Here is a 16556-nt window from a genome sequence, read left to right as displayed (position 1 = left end):
TTTTGTGTGGCTGGCTTTTCCGCATAGCTCGCGCGTTCTGCGAAAAGTCAATGTGAAAAATAGTGCCACGCCCAGAAATTAAAGGCTAACTGCACTCAAATTTCACCTCGGCCATATTTATTTTTAATGCGTGGTAAGTACCCCAAAATCAGCTGGGACTCAAGTGGTAGTCCCATGAAACGCCTCGTTAATCAGTCAGAAGCGTTTAAAAAAGCTTCGCCGCAGACCACGCTGCCCCTGCCGGCGGATCGCGTAAACAGCCATGACGCGCCTGTGACGTTTCAGCCGACGGGGGCTTCTTCCTCTGGCCAGCCACGCAGCTGGAGAACCGGTCGAGCTCTGCTGCGCACGCTTCACCCATCTGCTGCCCCGTGCACGCGTAGAGCTTGCGCGCAGACATTCCCCCGAGCTGGTGACCGTCCGGCCGCTCGCTGGACGGCTGCAACATCATTGCAATAGCCGCGTTCTCCTCGGTTTCGGTTTCAAAATCGCCGATTTTTGCAGACCGCTTGCGGCGTCAACGCGCGTATTTCAGCTGTTGTATTTTGCATGCTGCTTTCTTTTTAAGCAGACTATACGAAAATAGGGTTTTTAAGAGGTCGAAATTTTGAGTGCAGTTGGCCTTTAAACGTAACAGTCATGCACCGAAGCCACCTTTTAAGGGCAGAGCACTTTAGGGGCTTGCCTTGTCGTCGTAGCTTGCTCACTGGACCCAAGTAGAGCCACACGGCGTTCTGTTATGCCAAGCAGTTTATATAGTCGTAAGCATTCGAAACTAGTGAACCGCTGGCGCTTGTCATACGTTTAGTGCAAAGAAAACTGTAGGTACATTTGAGGCAACATATATGTAATTAACCGGCAGTTACCATGTTTATTGAGTTAGGAACGCTCGTTGGATTGGTTTTTATGATAGTAAGCGAAAAGTGGCAGTGCAACGCTGGCACGTGCAGGAGGAAAAGCAAGCACACAATGAACAGAACTCCCGCTGGTGCAATTTCAGGCAGGGGGCGTGTGAGCACTGCGAAGGCAGGAAATTGGAACTGCCTTGGGTGGTAGCAGTGAGCGGATAACGGCACTACAGCTTATTATGGTGAATTACTGCTCTGCACTTCTGACAGCTTTCACGTTGAGTGGGACGGCTGTAATTTTTTGCAATGCCAGCAAGGTTTGGCAAAAAAAGAAAGCTGCAAATGTGCAGCCTTTTCCCTTTCCCTCCCTTTCTCTCTCTGAAGGGAAAAATAAAGGTTTGATTTGAGTTTTGAGGACAGCTTTGCGGACCCCTGAAACGCCCTCGCAGAACCGCTAGGTCCACATCCACATTCCACCATTAGAGAACCACAGAACTAGCTAGACGAATGCAACGACCAGTTGAAAAGAAACAGCGACGTATTTCACCTCAGAGCGGTTGGCAGTGTTGGGGTGCTCCTGGTAGAAGTTCTTCTGGAACGGCTGCAGCTGAATCCTGTCCCAATCTGGCTTGCGGAGATTTCCCCCTGGCTGTTTACCCTGCAGAAGAAGCAAGAGGCCATTTATAAACAGAAACCCGTTTATGAACCCGTTCATAAACAGACACACTTACCCCAGCAATAAAACATATTGCCACAAATCTTGACAGCAGGAATTGTACACTACAGAAGACTACCCCTTTTCCCAGAGAAGAGAAAAATTCATGCAACATAGCAATGAACAATTTTTTTACAAACAAGCTGCATGCACACACACACAAAAAAAATTAGCGCCATCTGCAAACTACTTCCCGGCACAATAGCATGCAGGGGTACCATATTACACTCCAGGGTGAGTAATGGCATTAAGATGTACTACAAGGCTGTGTCATTGTCACCGCTCCTTTGTTACCAGACAATATGCCTTACTTCGGGCCTTGCTTTTATTGGCAGTTATGGTACAACTCCTTTGGTGACGTCCATATCAATGGCATTCGAGTGTACTGAAAGGCCGCAGTGTCCCCGTCACTCTCCAGGGAGTGATGGATTTGGGTGTGCCACAAGGCTCTGTACTGTTTCCGCCGCTTTTCACCTGGCAACGCGCCTTATTTCAGGACTTATGGCAGCCATACAGCCCTTTCACATACAACACCCACCTTGAGGCTGTTGTTGACGAAGCTTCCCCCGTTGCCGCCGCCCCCGTATCCCCCCATCATGGGGCGCCCCATGCCACCACCGGGCTGGGGCCGGCCCCCTCCGCCACCCCTCCACTGCTGCTGGCCTCCCTGCTGACCCCCAAAGTCCCTGAAAAGAGGGGGGAGGTCAAAGGTCAGGGCACGCGCAAATACAGGGCACGGTTCATTACAGTCATCTAACGAGCCCACAGCACCGGTCGGTCACTTCAGACAGCATTGGCTTGTATAAGCGCACTTGGCAGGGAAGAAACTGGAGGAAACCATTAAGCCAACAAACATACCGGTTTTATTTGAAAAGCTAGCTTCTGACAACACATAACTTTATCTTGGCTGGGAAACTCTTCACGAATAGAAAAAGTCGCAAATATTCACAAATTTTGAAATTTCCTGCAGTGTAACCAGCTGTGAAGTCACTGGCAATGTGCAAAATAAAACAGCTTTCTGCAGGGCTTTTAGAAGTATCGTTCCGCAGACATTCCAAGAGGCACTATGGTATTCGTTTTTCGCATGTTATCCCCAAGGCAACAAAAGCCCTTATCTAGAGATTACGCGTGGCAAAGTTGTCGAATGTTATTTGAAGAGCTCTAGTGCGTTAACTCTGTATCACCAATGAAGCAGAGTGATGAAACAAAATAAGAGGCACCGCTGCACTCGTACAGTCATTTTTGTGGGTGAAGCTTCCGTCGGTAGCTGATAAGTTTTCCCGATTCCTTAAGCCTTTACTTTGAAAGGCCTTTAAATGCATATAGGTACTCCACTGTCAGTCTGCTGTTTCACATCACTGCACAGAAAGCATCGATTCTTTTTGAAGCAGCTATTTATAAAAGCCTCTACGTGCAGCAAGCAACTGGATATTTTGAAATACGTAGCAGTCTAAGTGCATTGTAGTGCACTGTATAAAAAGACACTAACATATAGTCATGAATTTATTTAATTCTGTAATTCTTAAGCTCCTGTGGGGCAGTGGGGCACCCCCTAAAGTATGACTAACAAAGCAAGCTGTGATGAGGAGCTCAAAATTGACAAACAAAAAACCAAATCAATGTAGTTAAACATTTGTATACTGAGCTCCGAGGCACAGCAAATCAATGTAGTTACACATTTGTATACTGAGCTCCGAGGCACAGCAAACGCACTAATACCTTCAGTCATTTGCCCGGCATTGCAACAGCAGGAAACCAGATTTGCCACTCACATTTTTATTTAAATAATGCCCCTCTTTTGGAAACTATTGCTACCTGTCCCTTAACTATTTTACATTCCTCCAAAAGAAAGGCGGAACCGTATCAGTGCAGAAAAAAATGCTCTGATCACGTTAGTTCAGACAATAATAAACCACACGAAAACATTGTGGCATGGCTCTGAGCGATTCCATTCATTGTGTTTTACGGAAAAGCGCAGCTATGGAAAAAGGACAGTTTTTGTGGAGAAGGACAAAAACTTTGTGCCACTTTTGTAGAACAGCTGTCATCACAGACGGCATGTTCCGAAAATTCAAGATGATCTATTTTCGGGCCTTGAGAAGTGCCATATGTAGAACAAGTTCCACTGAAGATGCACCCAAGCAGTAAAAAAAGAAAACTGCTGTAAAATGCTTGCAACCCCATTTAAACCCAAACACCTGCAAGAAGGCCAACCAGAGCAGCAGTTGGGGAAACTTTACCTAACAGAAAAGGCTAACACAGTTCAGCACACTATTTTTTTCTTTTTATGAACCGCGTTTGTATCCCGGCAATATGCCCGTGAAATTCACTGCCTATTCACTGCTTTTATTCACTGCCTACAGAACGATGTTTATCCAGATGGCCCTGGGCAAGGCCCAAGCATGCGAAAGCCAGACACTAAAGCAGCACGGTCGGTCCAAGACCTCAGCTACAAGGACATGGAGCCTCAAATAAGGGCCCTGTTTAATGCCATTTTCACTATATTAAGAGGTGTGGTATGTCTTGACTATAATACGAGGAAAACAATGGCCACACACAGAACAGTTCGTAAGAGCAGAATGAGAGAAAAGGTCTTGCATGCACAAGACAAAATAAGAAAAATCTTTGGACGAGTAAGCGCCACCTTCACTTATTTGACAGACGCCACCCACCGCGGTGGCTCAGTGGCTAAGGCGCTATGCTGCTGAGCTCAAGGACAAGAGTTGGGTTCCCGGCCACGGCGGCCGCTTTTCTGATGGAGGCGAAAAGCAAAAACGCCTGTGTGTACGAGATTTCGGCGCACGTGAAAGATCCCCAGGTAGTCAAAATTAATCCGGAGCCCTCCACTACGGCGCGCCTCATCGCCTGCATTGCGTTGGCGCGTTGAACCCCAATAATCATTTCACAGGCACCGAAGACTCGGTTCCTTTGACAGAAACCAAACAACACCAAACTTCCCGAACCTTTCAAGACTACCAGTACCTCGCTTTCCTGAATTCCCTAAGAATTCCAGGCTTCCCTGGTTGGCAGACACTCCATACATGTCAAGCCTTTATCTCTCCAAGCAACAGTTTCCACACTCCGACCCAGATTCCAGTAACCTGTAGCAAAAATGTTCCTTTACAAGTGAGGATTCTCTCATGCGAAATATGAAAATCAATTATGGAAGCCTCTTTCTTTACCCCCCTCTCCCATCTCCAAAGTGGCGGGCCTAACCCTCGCTGTACAAACTTTCAATTCGAGAACAACAAAGCTGCCTGAAAGGACATTTTCCAAAATCATCTGTAAGCCTACAACCCTTCCCCCCCCCCCCCCCCCTTTTTCTTACATGCAAGGAACTGATTATGGACTTGAGATGTGCCTGTATTTGCAAATTGCTCCCCGAAATGCTCATTTTAGTGAACAAAGTGTGTATGATGTTGGAACTTTGCCAGAGCAAATAAGCTTCCAAATATTCCAGCCAGCAAAGCCTCGCTAAAGTACCAGTACTTTCTGTTCAAATGTCCCGCAACAAAATTAAAAGATTGCCTCTGACACCCAACCATGCTTGAAATTAAAATCAGACACTTCATAGAGGCCTTCAGCGCATAAAACATCAAAAACTAATTCCAGATTAGCGCACATAATGCATAACTAAATGAACTTGGACAAACTATATCCCACTGTAGAGTGTTCCAATATGCTGAGGGCATACACTGCTACACACGCTGTTCCCAATTAGTTACAACACTACGAAGTGATACTGCATCTGCTATGGACAGTTTTTTTTTTTCAATAAACATGAAAAACTGAATTGCTCCCACAATCCACACAAACAAATTGATAACACTTCGGCAATTTTTCTTAATTGTTCTCGATGCACTGATTACCAACGCTGTCCTCTCCAACCATCCTTGCACGTAAAACATCGAAAAATTATCTCGTAAATCCACAGGCACAGTTCTGCAATGATATGTTCTGTATGTTCTTTGCGATTAGAATTCCAACTGCAAACGTAAGCTTGAAAAAAGAAAAAAAAGAAAAAAGAAAAAAAAAAAGAAAAAAGAAAAGAGGCATTAAAAGGAAACACTGAACACAATGCCGACTGTCAACAGTTTACCAACGCAAAAGCACCCACATATACATCAAACATTGCACAACGTCAACAAAGTGCAACGCTCATTTTAACCTACTGTCTTTTCATTCAAGCAAAAGTTTGCAGTCGATATGAACCAACTCACCCAATCCCAAACAATTCTACAATAAGAATTCCATTATACCTTCCTTTTTTTTTAGTTCGCAGGGTCTCGTTCATTCCCTCGGGAATAGTATCCTGAGATATGGTGCAACAGTACCATATCGTAGTTCTTGTACTTGGCATTCAAAAATAAATTATATGGATATCGTTGGCTGCAATATTAACATTCGCAGCGATATTAGCTTGTTTTCTGTTTCCCTGTTGGCATTCTTTACGTGATATTTTTTCACACTTATTCGCAAACTTATCTGGTTTCCCTTTGCACCCCTCAGTCATCTCTTGTTTTGCACGCACTGATGTTACATCGTTTTGGACGTTTCGTGACAGATTATGCTTCCGAAGCATTATACTCCATGCCTATTGACCCTTATTCTACGGAATTTAAAACTTCACACCTACTGATATTTATTCTACTTCATCGAAATACGCTCCGAAATTGTACACAAGGTTTTTCGATATTGCGAATTTTTTTTAAAATTCTTTTTTCAGTACCTTTGCCCATATGCATTTAGAGCCGATACGTTTTTATTTTCTTTGCATTTTTTTTTATTCCTGTGAATTGACTGTCGGAAACAGCCCGAGAGCCTGAAAGCATTTATTACTACTGTTGTTACTAAAACGGAAGTTGAACGCACTCGTTCCAACAAACATTAAAGGAGTACTGACACGAAATTTTTATGTTACGTTTTTTTCGCTGCTATGCGTGCCTACCAGCCCACTAATCATAGAATGACAGATTAGACGGTCGAGCGCAGCGTAAACATTCATTTACGGCGTCGTTTATTCGTGCCAGTTTCGGTTTCGACTGAAAAACGCCGAGCGGCCGCCATGACAGCATGTATAACATGACGTCACCATTCTTGCCGTATCGCTGCCTCTCTGGAAGCGCGCGCGAGCGAGCGCACGCGCGCGCCCAGACCGGCCGAGGTTTTCGCCGTCCCCACAGGCCCGGGCAGCATGACGTCAGTCCCAAAACCATGACGCGTACACACGCCCGAGCAGCGCGCGCCAACCACAGCCAGCGCGTCGGCTTCGTCACGGGAGCCCCGACGTCGGCAGTTTGGGGCACGTAGCAGATGATGTCACGTCGGCCCGCTCTGGGCTTTCTCGTGCGGGCGAAGATTAAAATGGATTTTAAATATGTTTCGCTGAACGGTTGCTGTTGAAACTTGCTGGGAGATATCTCCTGATAAAAAGGAAGCGTTTTACATAGTTATCTCAACTTTGAAATTTCGTGTCAGTACTCCTTTAAAGCCAACCCGCGGTTTTGTTCGTGGTTTTTTACGCGGTTTATTATTTTTTTTTTTACAACCCGGCATAATGGAACGCATTCATGAGGTGGCTATTACGCTTTATGTTCGACCAGCCCCTCGAATGTGTTTATTACAGGAACGAGACCACCCACCGGAAGTAAATTAGAAGCCAACAATAGCCGACACAAGAAGCCCATCACCGAGCCAGACGGCGGGCTTCCGGGCTTTGCGCGTGCGCCGTGCCGCATTGCCGGCGGTAGTTGCTAGCGCCAGCGCCTTCGGCAGACGACTGGCTGTGCGCGCCGCGATAATCCGAAACAAAAACAAACGGTCACTACGCAGACGGTGTGAAAGGGAACGGCGGCGGAAAAAAAAAAAGACGCCGGCGAAGCGAGCGAGGAGGAACAGCACGAGGTATCGATCTCTTCGCCGGCAAGAGCGAATTCGCGACCTTGAATTCCTCTAGGCTCGCGGGCGCATGCTCGGGTCACCGGTAGAAATAATAATATTACTAATACGATAATAATAATAATAATGACTGCATAACAGTGCGCAAAAAAAGCCGCGTGCCAACAAAATGTTATCTTTCGAAGGCGCTTCCCAGAGTGCAACAACCCGAGAGAAGTGTCAATCGGGAAAGCCCTGTATTTACTTTGTTTTCCGTTTGCAGCCGGTTAAATAGGATACATTTGATTTTCGTTTTCCATTATTATTATTATTAGTGGTTCAGTATTTCCAAGTCGGTACGCACCGTTATTCTGGGCTGTTGCTACTACCTCTTAGGATTTCTATTTTAAACCTCGCCAGAAAATTTGAGAAACCGCCAGTACAGAATAAGCATATGCTTATTCTGTACTGATGAAAAAAAAAATCATTTGGATTTTCTACTTTATTCAGCAGGGCACAGAAAATTCCCACATCAAAACTATTTGGCCGGAAGAATTTGCAGATGAATGAAAAATGACATTTTGGGCAAGGACGTCGCAATTTCTTTTGAGTTTCTCTAAAGCTGACAAAAAGAAAAACCTTTACCAAAGACGCTCTTGTAATAACCCCGATAGTAACGTTGCTCGAGAAATGCGTTGCGAATCCTTTATTAAATGCTGATCAAACTTGTATTTACCGTCCCCTTAAATGTTCAGTTAATTTTTTTTTAACAATCTCTGATAAGCGCGCAGAATCACTGTAAAATTATAAAGCCTTTAGTTCGCCCTTGGCGTCAGTTCCGGCAACAAACAAGCAACACTCGCCGCGGCATCCCGGAAGAACAACGAGATGGCACGGAACTTAAACCTGTTTCATTCAATCTCCGAAACAATGGTTGGCCCAGTTTAAACCAGCGTCGCGCGGCCAGAAAGCGCTACCACAACGCTTTCCTCCTCGTGAATATCAAAGACGTGTCATTTAGTTGCGCCGTCGCAACAAACAGCTGCGTCAAGACGGCGTGTCACAAACTAAACAAACCAAGCGAAACTCGCACGGCGTCTCGACCTTAACTAAGTTGCGGACTAACACCGATACACCAACAAAACGAACGCTTTTAAGCAGATAAGCCACTGAAATTACTTTGAGACTACCACCAATTTGGACGAACAAATCTAGTTCTGCAGCACAACGATACAGTACACCGGTAGCAGCTGATCCGTCGCCTTCATTGCAGTCATCTCTATCGTAACTTTCATTCAAAGAAAGCCTGCGTTTCCGCATTGCGCGCCGTGCGCTTTCAGATAGGCGTTCAAAAATAATCGATTCCGGAGAACTCAACGGTTAATACGAGGCGTTATTAACAGCATCGGATGAATTATCGAGCTGTCCTGGCTGAAATTCGGCGCTCCGCGACAGCGCTCCTCAAGCCTCGCCGCAATGGCCTCGGGGAAGGAAAGGCTTGGTCCGCCCGCACTTGGCGTCGCGGCCCGACAGATAAGGAAGCGATAAAATCGCCGGTGCGGCATCGCAGTGCGGTACTCACGATCTGGGTCCTCTGTAGGCCATCTTTCACGGGCGAAAAAGGGACGATTTACCGAATCGCCGACGCCAATTCTGAGCGCTCGAAACTACCTCTACTTTGGCAAGCCGACACGTAGGATGGAGCGTTCAGTGACGGCGCGGTGCCTCGCAAATCGTCGGCCGAGTTGCAAGTGCCGTGATTCGCTGCCGAACGACACGTCCGAACGACCTGCGGCAACTTGCGACCCGTGCGAGACGAATTGTCAGCGCGCGACCCGGGTGTAATTGCCTATTCTTTTCCGGCGCGGAATGTTATCGAAGGCCTGAGCACGCCCATTCGTGCAAATCAATATTTCTTTGGTGCCGCGCGGAGTAACACAGGTAATAAAACTTGGCTCAGCCGCAGTCACGCATGCATGGGTGGCTTTGTTTTGTGATTTAGGCCCTCGTTAAACCTTTCTATAAAATTATGACAGCCTTACTCCTCGCAACAACCTGTTTTACGGAACCTTTTTTTACAACAATCGATCAGTGTTGTAAAAACTCACCTGCGACAATACGACCGAGGTTGTAAGATACGACACTGCGGCCGCTGCGGAACCTACCGTACTGTTTTGCACGACGCACTGTATGGTCAACTTAAGTCTTTTAAAAAAAATCCTAATAGACTTTGGAACACCGTAAATCAAGAGGACGTGCGTGCAAAAAGCCGATCTTCAGGTCGCGGGGAGCCCTTTAAGGTATGTCGAGTGTGGCATTTGGTTCCGGACCGTGTTTTGTGATGCCGTCGCGGCTACTCGGTTCGCACGACATCGTGTCTCACCGCCGTTGTAGCGGGAGGAACCGCCGGTATCGAAATCTCGATTATAGCGATTAATATTGCTCGATCCGTGATGTAATAGACATCGCTTTGATCTTTAGAGTTTCAGGATTCCCGAAGTGGTGGTCCGCGCTCGATTTCATACCGAACGTGGCGCCAGAGGCCTTGAAACCGAAGCGCGCGTTAAAAGAAAAATGTCGGATGGGAGTCCACACGCGTTCGGCGTACCGGCTACGAATTTCGGCGCGCGTTTTGGGCAGTGATGGTCGGCAATCGTACGCGTTCTAAATGCACCTTTGTTTTCCCTATTTCCAGGCCGATATGGCGGACGAAGACAGCCGATGCGATCCTCCGAGCGAAGCCCTGGAGGAGTCGGAACCCGCGGATGCAAATAATGACGCCTCGCCAGTCGACGACGCCGCTCCGGCCAGCGAAGACGGATCCGGGGACAAGCCGGACGATGCAGCTGCGCCCAAGGAGCCCGTGGTCGTCTTGAAGGCAGAATACAACGAACACAGTGACGTCACCGCTAGAACCGATGTGAGTTGACTGTTTTTCGACCAGCGCGGGTGTTTCTGTCTGCCCGTTATGAAACTTTTGACCCCTGCGCCGATGTTTGACGGCCGCGGTGCGGCTACCGTGCGCGAAGCGACTTGAAATGTAACTTATTTGCGCGCACTGCGTTTGATAGTAACACTTTTGGCTACAGCTAAAAGGTCACGGCCTGCATTCAACCCTAATGCATCGTATTAACTACTGGTTAGAGGCTGGCATGCTGATTGTTACATCTAAAGTTTCACTTAGTTTTGTTAAGAGACTGGGTCAGAATGGAGGCACTTTTCAATGCTGAAATGTCGTACAAGGTTCAAAGGTCAGGAATACCTACACTCGACTACTGTTAAAAGGTCACTGCTCACACAAAACTCTGGCAACGGTGTTTTTAACAGTCAGCTAAAGGCGAACACACTGATTGTTATGATAACACCTAGAGTTTTGTATAGTTTTGTGATGCTGAGGCCTTGCAGCGCTCAAATTTTGCGCAAAGGTTGAATGTAGGCCAAAGCTGGAGCAGCCTTAATAAATTTGGCCCTGAATTTAATTGTGAAGCGTGAAGGATGTCACGTTCGACAGTAAGTTGCGTTTTGCGCTACAAAAAGCACCTACGCCCCACAAGAAGCCACGTATGATGTCCAGTCGACATATATTGCTATGTAGGGATGGCTGTTAGCATGCGACTGCATTTTTGCCTTGCTAAATAATTGTACAATGATGTTGGTGAATAAGATGACATCACAGTAGCCTGACGGTTAAAAGTTCCACCTGCAAGCATTGTTTACCAAGGCAGCATTTTTTTTTTTCCTCGCGAGGTAATAAGTTTTTTCCACTACCTGAACTAATCACTCATTGCTGCACTAGTATGTAACTTTGCAGGAGCCGGGTATATTACGCATTCTAGGTAAATAAGATGTGCATAACATACTCTTTAGTTTCAAGCCGTTCTATTTACCTCGTTTATGTATAGGTTCGTGCAGAAGTAAATGGAGCATGGTAGCGGCAACTAAACTGGGTCACTGCGCCACCTTGGAAGGTTGCTGGGAACCATTGGTCATTCTTCTGGGGATGAGTGTGCACTGCACTCACTCCCCTGGCCAACATGTTTAATCACCACTCTAATGGCGCGTCTGCTTGGGCATGACAAGTACTACAGTGCAGCACTAGTCTATACAGTGGTGATAGTTACATTGCCACTCGCAGCCATTGTCTGTGGCGACCAAAGCCACCTTTTTTGAGTTCGAGGAAGCTCCGCGCTTCAAAACGAGCCTTGTTGAGTGCTATAGAGGGCAACCGATGATGTCCTGCTAATGGGCGGCATATCTGGTCTCCCAGTGCCCGCATCTGTGGTACAGTACAGATAAACCGACAACTAAATTTCTCTGCACATTTATAGCCAGCCTATTCTGAAGGCGGGTCTCTCGATATTTTCAAAGGGAATTCCACTTATGAGATTGTTCTCTTTTATTTTGCGGTACCTCGTTTGCTAATAACTGACGGCTCTCACGTAGCTCAGGATTGTTCGAACAAAGGGTAAATAAAAATCGTGCGTTCTCATAAAACTTCGCATGGTTAGCGGGCAATGCTATGCTACCCATTATCAGGACGTTGATGGTTGTGCTCTGTAGTGTGCAACAAGGTACGTTTTCGAAGCGCGGAGCTTTCGGGAACTTCACAGAGGCAGATTTGGTCACTGCTGATGGCTGTGAGCAGCAGTGTAACCAAGCCTAGCGCTGCCTCACACCGGGCGGTGTACACTCATCCCCGGAATAATAATGCCCGTTGGCTCCCGTGCTCTGTTTACTTCTGCACAGACCTGTACATGTGCAGCATAGGTAAGTACAGTCGACCCCCTTGTGTTACCTCTCTGCAAGACTGCTAAAATTTGGTTAAAGTGTCCAATCGAATTGAAGCATCAAAACTGCAGTGCAAATACATGGCATTAAGATCTAACAAGAGCTACAAATTATTTAAAACACACGGTAAAAGAGAAATGACTGCAGTTGGATGCTGATTTTTTTTTTTTAATTCTTTGCTTCCGCAATGCGCCTACTTGCCCCTCTTTCCACCCACGAGTGACGGTCCTAACGTGAGTGCCGCTGTCGAAGCCGCCAGCGGCACGAACCGACCCAGTGTTAGTGGCCCTGACGTTACCGTGGTACTATGCTAGCCCTCTAGCAATCTGCCAGGTTAGCGTTCGGAATGAGCTCACGCATGCGCGGTCAGGTTACGGTACCCACCAATGCTAGTGTAGCCTACGCTACCTGCTATGCTAAAACTCTGTTATCTCTGTGCCAGTGGCATGGAGCAAGGATATACCGTATTTTCGCGATTCTAAGCGTCCTCCTCTACTTTCGGGGAAGAAATTGGAAAAAAAGTTTGCATGCGAAGCTTAGCAAACCCCCGTTTCTAAGCAGCTGTTGCGAGGTGGATTTCAGACGCGGGGAAGCGGGACCAAGTTGACGTTGTGGCCAAGTCATTTATGGAGTTTTCAATTACAAACCACTTTGACGGAACAGAAGATGACCTGCTGTGGTATACTGAGAGAGGGGGCACAAGTGGCACAACAGACTCGAATGGCAGTGAGGGTGACTGGGTATCAGACATAAGCGGTGGGTTCACTGTCTGTGTCTTTTTTTTTTGTTTTTTTAGTGCGTGCCAACTAAAACATTGTTTCTTGCATCCGTCTCTTCGAGAGATGGCCGGGAAAAAAAGTGGCGGGGAGCGGCCGTAATTTAGGTTGTTTGGAATCTAAGCACCACGCTCTCTTTGGGCATTGTGGTTGTGAAAACAAAGGAGGTGCCTAGAATCGAGTGGGCTTCTGACTAGATAATGTCATTATGCAAACCAATGAGGACTGTGACGGCGAAGAAGAGGGTAGTGGGACCTGATGGACAGAATGACTGGCACAATTCAGTGAAGTGTCGATCGCAGCGTCCACGCAGTTTCTTCTCCTGTGACAGATGCTGTTAACTGAAACTAGGCCAAGCGCTTGTGATGTTATCTGGCCGCCATAGCAAGCAACGCTTCCCGTCCTGTGTTGTTTGTATACTCCGTGGCCAGCGGTGAGGCCGAGGCAACTGCCGTTATCTTTGCTGTGTATAGTGCAGCCTAGAGCCACTAAATAAGCTACGCTTAAGAGTAATGACACTGACGCATGGCGACAGCCATTTTGGTTCCTGATGCCAGGATGGCCAGCTTTATGCATCCCGTTGCGGCTGACATTGACGAGCGGAATAGGTGTGGTCACCACTTTGCAACCATGAGGGCCGCGTTTACTTTTCGAAGATTTAAAGACAGCGTGCCGGTGCGATAGGGTCAAGCTCGGTTACACTAGTGTGGCGTATTTAGTGGCTCTGGGTTACACTAGAGCCACTAATTGAGCTGTGCTTTTCTAGTGGCTGCAGGTTACGCTAGGCCACTGTCGTTCTTTCCCAGTGGGAAGCGACGCAGGCGTTTTCCACCTTCAAGCCGGGTTGAAACAGCCTAGTACAGAGCAGCGTGGCATTGCTACTCTGTCTGGGGGCTTGAAAACTTGCTCTCAGAGTGTCTTGCAGCCACACGGCACTCTGAAAATCACGACTTACCGAAGAGCGCGCGCGCGGCAACACAGAGGCATTAAAATGTCAGTGCCCATGGGTCTTCTGGGGTAATCAAATGTCACGTGACGCGGTTCGATCAATAGCCGCTGTCGGCGGCATACAACAATGACAGAAAAGAGTGCCGATACTCTGAAACCAGGTCTGGTGGCTCTAGTGCAAACCCGCAAACATCTGGTGTCATGCCGTGGCAGATTTTCTGTCACGCGGACTTTTTCATGGAAGTTCATTCTGCATCAGCCTCAGAGTGGTCACTTAGCACACAAAATGCTCAGTGCTCCGTGTAGGTTTTTAAGGTTTTGAAGAAACAATTGCAGGTTGGAACTCACTCGTGGCTTTATCTAGTGGGCAGTGCCAAAAACTGCTTTTTTAAAGGGGCCCTAAATAGGCTGCCAAATGTTACGATTTTGCGTGCGCAGTCACTGGAGTACTATCCAAGGAACGTCATCCCGCAAAAATTGTTTAAATGCGTTAAGTATTAGCCGAGTTATCGCTCATTAAAAGGGGCCACCCATAAGGCCTGGGGCTCTCCTCCTCTAGTAGCTCCTCCGAAGCACTGTGGAAGCCGCGACGTCATCGACCCGGCGCAAGACCACCGAGAGAAACAGGGCGATCCATCACCCTCCTTGATGTACGTGCAGTCATTGGCTGCGCCAAGCCCTGCGCGCGATTTTTTTTTTTAGCACTCGACGCGCATGCTCCGCCCACCAGATTCCGGTTGCACGGTGAGCGCTGTTGCTGTGGTTCGCGCTCGCGGCGCCGCACTGGGCAGTGTCTCGTGCGTCATAGAGGCGCGTCAGAGCCGGAAAGAACTGCGTCAGAGCGCGCAAGTGTGGCGGCAAGGTATGGTTGGTGAGCCAGGGGAGGAAGTGAAATCTTTTTTTCGTGTTTGTGCGGCCCCTGCTTTACGCAGAGGTGTAATATTTGGTACACGTTGTCGTGAAGGGGTACTCTAGCGATTGTGCGAATGAAATGGCGACATTCGGAAGCCTATTTAGGGCCCCTTTAAGGGCACTTACTTTTAATGATGTCTGCACCGCAATCATCATTGGTCACATGACCTGAAGGGAGGCAGGCAGTGATTCTATTTAATGGCAGTTGCAAAGTATAATTGAGCATTTTAGGGTAATGAACACCAATACTGAACACTCACATTGTGATTACTTATTGTCCAATTTTTCTCGTGTGGTCTTCCACGTTCACTCCCTCATGCTGCGTCGGTGGTGGAGGTTGTACCTCCCCTGTATGTTTTTGTCCACAGGTTACTGTGAACAAAAAGTTTAAGCAGAAAAATAAATTGGGATCACCGAAAAAACCGCGAGATTCGGCAAAAGCTGTGTCCAGTACGTGGCCAAAATACTTGGCAAAGTAATATTTTCAAAGGGGCTGTGAAGACAAAATGCAAATTTTGGTCCGTTCGAAAGATTGTCTTGTTAGAGTAACACCGACACCACTTCACCAAAAAATGCTGTATAATAAGGAAAACAGAGAATAGGCGCGCGACACCCTAGCTACTTTTTTCACACTGACCTCATTGCTTATTATGTTGCGATTGGCTGAGGCCCACAAGATCCATCACACATTTAACAGGGATTACAAGCTTGCCGAGCAAGATATTGCGCTTAAATTTAGTGCACATTCTTTTCGTAGCAGTAACAGTGGTGGGGCAAAAAAAATGTCAGTTACCACCGAACACGTAGACATAGAAGCACCAATGTGTATGGCGTGCGCTATGTCGGCCGAATCTGCACAGCCGTCGGATGCGTTGGCCTGTCTGACATGACGCTGGTTACCTGGCATGAGCGACATCGCAACTTATGTGACCCTGTTTGTCGAGCATGCCATATCTTTCACGAACGATTACTATCAACCATAGCAAAAGTAAGCAGAGTCTGAAGCAATGCAAGTGTGGACAGCGGTCTCTGAGCGGTATTGTGGCGCCACCTGTGAAGGCGGGCTGTAAACAAAAGGCACCTTTCGCCATTCACAGTAGCCTTAGTCAAAAACTAACTCTCGTCTCAGGTACATTGGCACTCGCTGTGACCTGCGACACTCATTAGCATTCAGCAGTTATATGGTCAAAATGTCTGTTGGCATAAACGTTACTATAGGGCTTGATTCATTAGGACATCGTGCTTCTAATGTGTACTTGATCGTTAACCTCAGGTACCAGGTGAAGGTTGTATAAAGCGATGAATAGTATTCATCAGTATTATACTGATGAACGTTCCAGGTCATAGTGGGTGATAATGCCTCCCCTGAACACGTCCTCTCTGACGTCATGAAACAGACGATTTAGCGGGAGAATTAAAAATTTGGCTTGAAAGGTTCAATTTCTCGTGCTGTATTCGGGTGGTCGCTCTGATACTCTGGCTCAGGGTACGCGCGCGCGCACCCCCCCCCCCCCTCCCCCCTTGCTCCCCAACCGAGCACCGAGTGCGCACCCGATCTTGGAGCAGCAAGCGACCATGGCGCGTTCAACAAATGGCGGCTTTCACAACAGACGTGTCCTTTTCGACATGATGCGTAGATGCCTTCAGTATTGGCACGAGAAGCAAAAACGTCAAAACGCGACCACAACAAAC

At 47.3% G+C, this 16556-nt stretch overlaps 2 protein-coding genes across 3 annotated transcripts in view; one reads left to right on the top strand and one right to left on the bottom strand.

The window, feature by feature from the left end:
* LOC144138204 (uncharacterized) overlaps nucleotides 1-9324 on the bottom strand; it is a 28827-nt gene extending 19503 nt beyond the window's left edge. Inside the window, exons 1-3 of one of the 2 annotated variants that reach the window (XM_077670382.1) lie at nucleotides 9023-9324; nucleotides 2102-2249; nucleotides 1396-1506 (exon numbers count right to left, since the gene is read on the bottom strand). In XM_077670382.1, the coding sequence (XP_077526508.1) occupies nucleotides 1396-1506; nucleotides 2102-2249; nucleotides 9023-9045 (282 nt within the window). In that variant the 5' untranslated portion in view covers nucleotides 9046-9324. The remainder of the gene's footprint in view (nucleotides 1-1395; nucleotides 1507-2101; nucleotides 2250-9022) is intronic. The other variant, XM_077670383.1, reaches the window with a different exon arrangement.
* Nucleotides 9325-9580: 256 nt separating this feature from the next.
* The window catches only part of LOC144138203 (uncharacterized), a 49196-nt gene continuing 42220 nt past the window's right edge, over nucleotides 9581-16556 (top strand). Inside the window, exons 1-2 of the mRNA XM_077670381.1 lie at nucleotides 9581-9740; nucleotides 10136-10360. Coding sequence (XP_077526507.1) covers nucleotides 10142-10360 — 219 coding nt within the window. The 5' untranslated portion in view covers nucleotides 9581-9740; nucleotides 10136-10141. The remainder of the gene's footprint in view (nucleotides 9741-10135; nucleotides 10361-16556) is intronic.

This window comes from Haemaphysalis longicornis, unplaced genomic scaffold (assembly GCF_048455015.1).
Source record: "Haemaphysalis longicornis isolate Haplotype H1 unplaced genomic scaffold, Haemaphysalis longicornis Haplotype H1 scaffold_5, whole genome shotgun sequence".
Taxonomy (NCBI): domain Eukaryota; kingdom Metazoa; phylum Arthropoda; class Arachnida; order Ixodida; family Ixodidae; genus Haemaphysalis; species Haemaphysalis longicornis.
The sequence above is the reverse complement of the archived record's forward strand: the minus strand, read 5'-3'. Positions and strand labels throughout refer to the sequence as shown.